Source organism: Camelina sativa, chromosome 1 (assembly GCF_000633955.1).
Source record: "Camelina sativa cultivar DH55 chromosome 1, Cs, whole genome shotgun sequence".
Taxonomy (NCBI): Eukaryota; Viridiplantae; Streptophyta; class Magnoliopsida; order Brassicales; family Brassicaceae; genus Camelina; species Camelina sativa.
Genome location: NC_025685.1, coordinates 4330126 through 4338956, shown reverse-complemented (window position 1 = coordinate 4338956; position 8831 = coordinate 4330126). Strand labels below are relative to the sequence as shown.

The 8831-nt window shown below is 32.4% G+C and overlaps 3 protein-coding genes across 3 annotated transcripts in view; all 3 read left to right on the top strand.

Moving 5' to 3' along the window:
• Positions 1-442, top strand: part of LOC104768168 (reticulon-like protein B16) — a 2400-nt gene extending 1958 nt beyond the window's left edge. The window contains exon 5 of the mRNA XM_010492115.2: positions 128-442. Within this exon, the coding sequence (XP_010490417.1) occupies positions 128-294 (167 nt within the window). The 3' untranslated portion in view covers positions 295-442. The remainder of the gene's footprint in view (positions 1-127) is intronic.
• On the top strand, positions 2357-3447 carry LOC104768239 (RING-H2 finger protein ATL72). The gene has a single exon (XM_010492171.2). The coding sequence runs from the start codon at positions 2718-2720 to the stop codon at positions 3249-3251; it is 534 nt and encodes a 177-aa protein (XP_010490473.1). The 5' UTR covers positions 2357-2717; the 3' UTR covers positions 3252-3447.
• On the top strand, positions 5590-7631 carry LOC104768304 (putative mannan endo-1,4-beta-mannosidase 4). Its single transcript, XM_010492276.2, has 4 exons — positions 5590-5983; positions 6062-6256; positions 6406-6740; positions 7124-7631. The coding sequence occupies exons 1-4, from the start codon at positions 5600-5602 to the stop codon at positions 7482-7484; spliced, it is 1275 nt and encodes a 424-aa protein (XP_010490578.2). The 5' UTR covers positions 5590-5599; the 3' UTR covers positions 7485-7631.

The window sequence follows — 8831 nt, the reverse complement described above, 5'->3', positions numbered from 1 at the left end:
CCCCCCCCCCCCCCCCATTAATTCATTAGCTTTTAATCTCTCGTTTTAGTTCCCGTAGACATTGCTGTTTTAAACGCAGTGAACCAAAAGTCTTATATGAAAGTTTATTATTTCTTGGTGTGAACAGGGACCATCCTATCTGTAACAATACCGGCTTTGTACAGTAAATACCAAAGCAAAGTAGACAAGTGTTGCGGGTCGATACACAGGCGGTTGTCTCACCACTACAAAATAGTGGACGAAAATGTTATAAGCAGACTCTCGTGGAGCTTATCCAAGGATAAAGATTCATGAGCTTAACTTTGGTGATACTGAGAATGTGTTTTACTTGTTTTTTTTGTTTAGCTGTTCACTCATTAGTTGTGTTTTCTTGTTATTCACCATGTGTAGTATAACTAAACGCCATACCCAGAATGAATATAAGATTCTTCGTTCACCTTAACTCTTGGCTTTGTCTAGAACACAACTGATAAAAAGGCTTTTGTAGAGGTGCCTGAAACGACGCCGTGGCGTTTAACAATATTCTCTGTGACATTCAGACGGATGGAGGTACCAGCCCAAGGTTAAAGGCCCATATGAGCCCAGTATTGCTAGGTCAGTTGTTACTTGTTCACGTCACATAAGCTTTTGGTCATACGAAATTATCAATAGAAGAATGTCACTAGCACAGTTTTAATTGCACTAGTTAATGCTGCAAGTCTGACGTCAAAACTCAACACAAGTAATGATGACTAGTATACGAATGATCAGTAGGTAATCAATTCCATGAGCGCTCTATTACGTATTCCTACGAATACTATTCTTATATATCTCATGATCTCTTTCAAAGTTTCAACTACTATCAATTTCATTGTATGTATAATATAATAAAAATGGATATTCTAGAATAATAATACAAACAGTCTCCCATCTCAAATGACCACCTACTATATTTTATATTGATTAGAAGAATATGTGTTAATGTCACACACTTTTGTAGGTGGACATGCTTCAGTAATTTATATCATTAGATCTAGTATGAAATGGTCACCAACTAAATTCAAATAATAACTATATAATATCTTAAACTACTCGAATTAGACATATATAGATTGATGTTATGAATTTGACATTATAGTAGAGTAGCTTATCTGTACAGATACGAATTAAATACAAGTACCTTAAATTTTCTGAATACGTGACGAGACCTGTAACAACTTCTAACCAAAGTATTTGAATCTGGTATATAGACATAGTAAATACACACAATAGACTCGTGTATGGGGGTTGATATATATGGTCTCACACGTTGGAGTGTTTGTTATCAACTATTGGAACTATTGCAGCTAAAGAGAGACAAGTGTTGTGACCTTTGCGTGAACTCGTAATTCTATTTAATTTCATCATTTGTATTTCGTCATTAATTAAATATAGTGTGTTTGTTGTATTGGACTTCTTCTTATACTTGTGGACCCGTAAGTGACACATGAATTTCGTATGGACCATTCAATTCGTGAACCAACCACATATATACACACAAATGTTCATCTTCGAATTTTTACATAACCATTATATGAAATTGGCAACGACCAAACTAATGGAAAATCTACTGACCTTGTCCAACTACACAAATCCAAATAGGTTATTAACGATGTGTGTCTACCCCATAATAAGAAAACCAAAACCATGGAATAAATCTATGATAAGTTAATTATATTCGTCATGATTAATTAGTTGGGAATATGATACCCCAACTATACAGTTTTATATAATCCAATATTGCTTTTCTACATCCAATCTCATTTGTCGGTTTTTTCTTATTTGAGAATTAATTCCTTTTAGCTTGATTCCAAAGTTCTTAAAACCACTAGTATTAATGAGTTTGTTAGTTGTCAATTATGATATATCTACTAAACTAATCGTTTTCTTATTTGTCTTCTTCTTATTTGCTCTATCTTTTCAGTATTTATCCAAATTAATAATACACACAGACACAACAAAGAATGGCATCCCCACAAATAGAATCAAAATTACTTTTAGGATATACAATTACGGTATAAGATATATAGTGGTTCAATACATGCTCTAATTTGTATAGCAGAAACTGGAAAACAAGATTCATACTAATCTAGGGATCTTAATTATACAAGCGCATGTTTTTCAAATGACCATGATTTCAACATATGGTTTTATATTTGGATTTTGCTTCTATTAACATGTAAACCACTGATTCTCGATAGGACGACAAGAAAAATTACATTGGTTAGTGGAGTGAATAAAAATTGACCTTAAAGAATACAAACAAAATTAATAGTGACCATTCACTTGCTACATATATAAATAATACTAACAAATTATAGAGTTTAAAATTTAGGACCAACCACATCATCATCTCTCTATAACTCTCTGAAGAGAGTCGCCCATAAATCTATTTATGACTTCTTTTATCACAACTTGATATAAATATTTCTGCCTCCCCTCATCTTTACAAGTCACGAGGAAGCAACAAATCAGAAAGATTTGATTTCAGATCGAACAAAATTAATATCAAAGCTTTGAGACGAAATAAAGAGAGTGAAGAGAAAACTCGGTGTGGATTCTTGAGATCATGAGGGATATTAAATCCCACTTCTCCATCTCGTTCGTCATCCGATTTATGTAACAACACGAGTCTTGAAGGTGAAGTAATCAAGTTTTTTTTTTCTTTCTCTCCTCTGTTTCTCGAGCGAACCTCAAAGATGGGTCGGTTGCTACTTGAGCCGCAAGCAAACGCACCCGCCGATGCAACCCCTAAAACCAGAGGAGGGTTAAACGACACCTACTTCGACACTAACATGGTCATCATTTTAGCTGCTTTACTCTGCGCTTTAATCTGTGCTCTAAGCCTCAACTCTGCCTTGCGATGTGTGCTACGCATCACTCGGAGACTCACTTCGGATGATCAAGTCGCAAACGCTTCAAACGCAAACGCAAACTCGGGACGTTTAGCAGCTACAACGGGGATCAAGAAACGGGCGTTAGAGCAAATCCCTGTTGGATTGTACGGATCAGGGAACATTGACATGAAAGCTACGGAGTGTTTGATATGTCTAGGAGATTTCGTGGATGGAGAGAAAGTTAGGGTTTTGCCTAAATGTAACCATGGCTTCCACGTGAGGTGCATAGATACTTGGCTGGTCTCGCGTTCCTCTTGCCCTACTTGCAGACAATCGCTACTCGTTGAGCAACCGTCGCCGATGGCTGTTTCCCGCCGGGACGAGGACGTGGTATAGTTTCCATCACATAATTAAGGACATGCATGATTGGTGATTTTTCTTAAATATGCTCTCTCAAGTGGGCTTGGTTTTTTGTTGGTTGGTTACATAATTGTTTTTGTGTGTGCAAACTAATGTGATTAATTTACACATATTCTTGAGCTGGTGAATTTAGTGTGATGGGTTTTCTTGAAATCAGACAAATCTTTACTGATTTTTTTACGTTTTCTTCCCAAAAAAAAAATTGTTGTAATGAAAAAAAGATTAGGAGTTTTATTACCGACAACGGATAATGGATTTAATTAACCGGATATGGTCTTCGTTCCGAGAAGTCGTTTGTGGATCTAAGATCCAAAATGTTTTTTTTTTTGTGTGGTTAAAATGATATTATAATTATATGATGTATAATAAAATGATCATTTATTTAAAAACGGTAACCCAACCAACAATTGTCAGTTATAGAAAACAGAAGAAATACGGAGCAACTAGGATCCAATGATTTCTTATTAAAAAAAATAATGACAACAAAAATAAAAAGCGAGTAATTCATGATGATCGGATTTTTTTTTTTACTGTTTATTACCCTTATTTTGATTGTGATTTTTTTTTTTTTTTAAGATAGTATTTCGAAATATAAATGGGAACGAGCGAACGTTTAATTCAACGGCTCTTCTCGTGTTTGCATTCAGTCAGTGGGAACTTCCACAACCACTTAATCAAACGCCCTACGGAGTACGGACTGCTTCATTCTCTCTCTCTACTTGGCAGTGGCAATATATGGGCCTTATATATCAAAGTTTAATTATAGCTAGAAATAAGTAACGTTCTCGTAGTGACCCATATATATGGGCCTTGTTGGGTCTCCCAGCTTTTTATTAAGTAACGTTATCGTAGTGACCCATATATATCAAAATTTAATTATAGCTAGAAATATTTTATTATTTTAGGATTTTTAAAATAAATTCAGAGTTTTATGAATAGCTGCTAAATTTTGACAGATGAAATTGTTTTTACAAAAGGATTATAAGATTAAAATTTCAGAATTTTATGTGTAAATTCTGGAATGCTAACCAAATTTGAGTTATAGTATGATGTCCACCTAATATTTTTTATATAATGTATTATAGGAAATGGAAATTTAAACTATGCGAGAAAATCCTAATATAATTGAAATATAATAAAACTCAAAGACTACTTTTCGTTTATAGAAAAGAATCATTAAAATGAGCATAATTGGAATGAACTGCCACTGAAAATTGAAAATTCAACTCATGTCATATATGAAAAAAACATGATTTTTACCTACTTTGCTGACTGATATCAAGGAGAAAAGAACAAAGAAAGTGATTATAAGAATAAAAGTGTTGGCCCAATTGTTACGTCAATACTGATTAGGAAGATAATCACAATCAGTATGTTGTTGATCACAGTCAACATACAAAATAACTTACTATTTTAAATTTAATGATAAGGTAAGAAATCATAATAATAATAAAAAATTATTGTTACTATTTTTGATAAATATATGTAAGAATTATTGTTTATTGACGATTTCTTGTATATTACAGTTGTCACGTGTATAATTTTGTTATGTAATCCACGAATTAGTGAATGTTCATGCATTGTAGTTGGTATTCAATTGGTAACCACAATTTAGGAAAAGAAGGTGAAGTAATATGATAATATTCTTTATTCCACAAATTTTTTACCATTTGAAAGTAATATTTTTTCCTCCACGTCATCTACATTCTTCAAAAGATAATGAACAATTAAACAAAAATGTTGCTCTCCAAAATTGATGAGGAACAAATGGAACAAAAAAAAAGAACAAATATTAAAATTTATTTTTTATTTTAAAATAAACAAAATATGTTAATTAATAATATTTCATTTTTGTAATATAATAATTTTCATATTTTCAGAATATATTGTCAGAAAAAATATTTTTGATATAATTTTATGTTAAACTAATCTTAATGCTCTATTTCAAAACTATATGAATTGTAATATAAATTTAAGAGACTCAAGTTTATATCATAAATAAAAGCTAAAACTATTTTAAATTACTCTTAAAATTTATTGTAGGTTAATATTAATTATTAATATTTAATATGATATATCTAAAATTTAATTTACAAATTTTCTTCTAAAATCAAATGTAAAAATTATTATATATAGATTAAAAGTAGTGTTAGTATTATCATTGAAATTTACTTTATTTAATATTTAATATATTATAAAAGATATAATTTTTTGGTTACCATTTACTATTTTATTTCTTCTTTGCAGATTTTGTTTTCATTATTTAAAAACAGTTAGATTCTGTTTCAGGTTATACTCTCTATATATAACTACGTATACTAGTCATGAAGACAATAATAGAGCACAAAAACAAAGTAGCTAGAAAAAACAATATGAAGTATTTGTGTTATCTAGTGTTTTTAGCGATTGTGATCGCACAAAACTATAATGATCGTCTAGGAGTGGAAGCAGCGTCTAATAATGGGTTCGTTACTAGGAAAGGCGTCCAATTTATTCTCAACGGGAAACCATTTTACGCCAATGGGTTCAATGCCTACTGGCTCACGTATGAAGCCACCGATCCGACCGCAAGATATAAGATCACTCATGCGTTTCAAGACGCGATTAGTCACGGTTTGACCATCGCCCGCACCTGGGGATTCCACGATGGCGCCATATACCGCGCTCTCCAAACTTCCCCTGGTATATACGATGAAAAAACGTTTCAGGTTAGTGTGAAGCCTTTTCAACCTAAATATTTGTTAGTCTTTTGTTAATTAATTAGTTTTTGTTTTCATTGTTGAAAGGGTTTGGATTTTGTGATAGCCGAAGCAAAAAGACTCGGTATAAAATTGATAATCCCCCTTGTCAATAACTGGAGTGACTACGGAGGGAGGAAACAATACGTGGCTTGGGCTCAAAGTAAAGGCGAGAAGGTATCTTCAGATGACGATTTCTACACAAACTCACTTACTAAACAGTTCTACATGAACCACGTCAAGGTAAAAAAATACATATTAACCAAACTTTAATCTCTTCAGATTCGTAACAAAATATTTTTTACACCATAGTTTATAATAATAACCTTTTTTTTTTTTGGGCAAAATTTATAATAATAACCTATGATATCTTTATCTCTCTTTTTGTGTAGACTATGATGAACAGAGTGAATACATTTACTAAAGTTGCATACAAAGATGAACCAGCCATTATGGCTTGGCAGCTTATGAACGAGCCACAATGCAAATCAGATCCAAGTGGAAAAACCCTTATGGCTTGGATTAATGAAATGGCTCCTTATGTAAAATCACTTGATCCAAACCATCTCCTCTCCACTGGTCATGAAGGTTTCTATGGTGACTCATCTCCTCAAAGAAAGACTTTTTTAAATCCGCCTGCAGCCAACATAGTTGGAGCTGATTTCATAGCTAATCATAATATCGATGCCATTGATTTCGCATCGGCTCACTGTGCCGCTGACTTATGGTATGCAACAGTGCCCATACTAAGTTTTATACTGTACATTTATTTAGACAAAACAATCTTTCAGAAATCTATTATTCATGCTCTTTTTTTTTTGTTCTTGTTTAACAAATCAACCTAGAGAAAAACAAATTTGCTTTTATATCCATTCATGCAATAATTCGGATTTTTCCAGTTTTTATTTTGAAAATTTGCAATTTAAACGTTTTTTTTTAAATATCCATATCACTATATCAGTATGTAAAACTATATATATTCATCTATCCTAAGCGTATGTCAGAGCTAAAAATACTTTTTTTTTAACATTGATTTGCTATTTAAAAGAATGAAAATATTATTAGGGTTTACAAATCGAGTACCATTTCAAGCTTTTTGGATTTGCGCAGGTTTCAAAAGTTGAATCAGAAGTCTCGATTGGATTTCTCACGGAAATGGATCCAAGGCCACATCGACGATGCGCAGAACATTCTTAAAAAACCTTTAATTCTAGCAGAATTCGGGGTAGGAACGGACACACCACGCTACACTCTAGCTAATAGAGACGCCGTGTTCACCGCAACGTATAACATCTTTTACGTGTCTGCGCGAAAAGGCGGTTCGGGCGCGGGAGCTTTGTTTTGGGACCTTATTAGCAACGGCATGAGCAACTCTGACGATCCGTCAGCCATTTTACTTCGTGACAATTCGTCGACGGTTAAGATTATAAGTGAGGCGTCAAAAAGATTGGGTTCGATTGGTGGGAAATAAAGTTAACTCGCAAAATTCTAAAGCTAAATTTTAATCAGGGTCTTCAATTTGTGTAATACTTGATCGAATTAATAAATTCGCAACAATGATTAAATATTAAAAGTTCAGTTACATATACCGATATGATTGTATCTAACTTTTCTTTAAGCAGAGCATAGGCGAAAAATATGATTTATAATATATAACGAATAGTATAATATAAGATATATTTAATGTTTATGCTAGAGCCGTGCCTACTGCCTACTCACAGCAAATAGGTTGTATTGTAATTCTGTTGTAACATTTCTATGGCATCAAAATATCTTGGCACGGTTCTGTCTAAGCATCTATTGTAACTCTTTCAATAAGATAATGCGTAGAAGAAGATGGTGCAATATATATGTGCTTAATCAGCTCTGCAATAGTTTTTGATTATAAGATTAAGTCAGATATTACTTAACAAAGTACTTCTGCAATCCGACGACACTTGGCAGTAGCGTTCTCGACTTCTCGTAGTGGAGCAGGTTAGGTTATAGCTTCACGTTTATAACTTCATAAACGGAAAACTCATTTTTCATTATTTTGTTATTGTTGACGTATAAATAAACAATCCAGTTTCTTTAACAAAAAAAAATAAACAATCCTGTTCGTGAAAATTAAGATTAAAAAGTATAAACAATCTTAAACTTCTAACCACTTCCAAACTTGTCTTTATGGAGCGTATTTGTATTTTTCGTTTTGCTTTTCTTATTTTTGAATGAAAATAATACAAAATATAGTTTTGCGTTTGCACTTACCGTTTGTGCCTAGTTTTAGAAATATCGCTTACTGTTGTCATAACACTTGACTTTGGCAGTTTATTTTTTCCTTGTTTTGAGAAATATTTAGTAAGTCAGCGTCGTACATTTATAAGTGTTATCCGTTCAGATTTTACATTTTGCACTATTCTAATTAAGTAGTAGTTTTGCATTTATTTGTTTGCGTATGTATCAGACTATCAGAGTTAAACGTCAAGAATTAAGATACATTTGAATGTGTTTGCGTTTAAAATACTAACTGTGTTTTTTTTCCCTCTTAATATTGGCGTTTAGCTTTGTACGTATTTATTTTCGTGTTATCCGTAATTTTTGTGTTGGCTTCACAAATAAATATTATTCCCCCATTTAGTATGTATGATTGCTTTAGATTATAAACGAAAAACTTAATTATGTTTCTGTGTTTATATATAACATTTGTGTTTGCGTTAATGTTCGTGTTTACTTTTTTAAAAATTTGATAGTAACTTATTATATACTAACATGTAATAACTAGCACCTCGAAAATACGATAACTTATATACTTTTGAACAATTTTTTTGAATATTTTCCC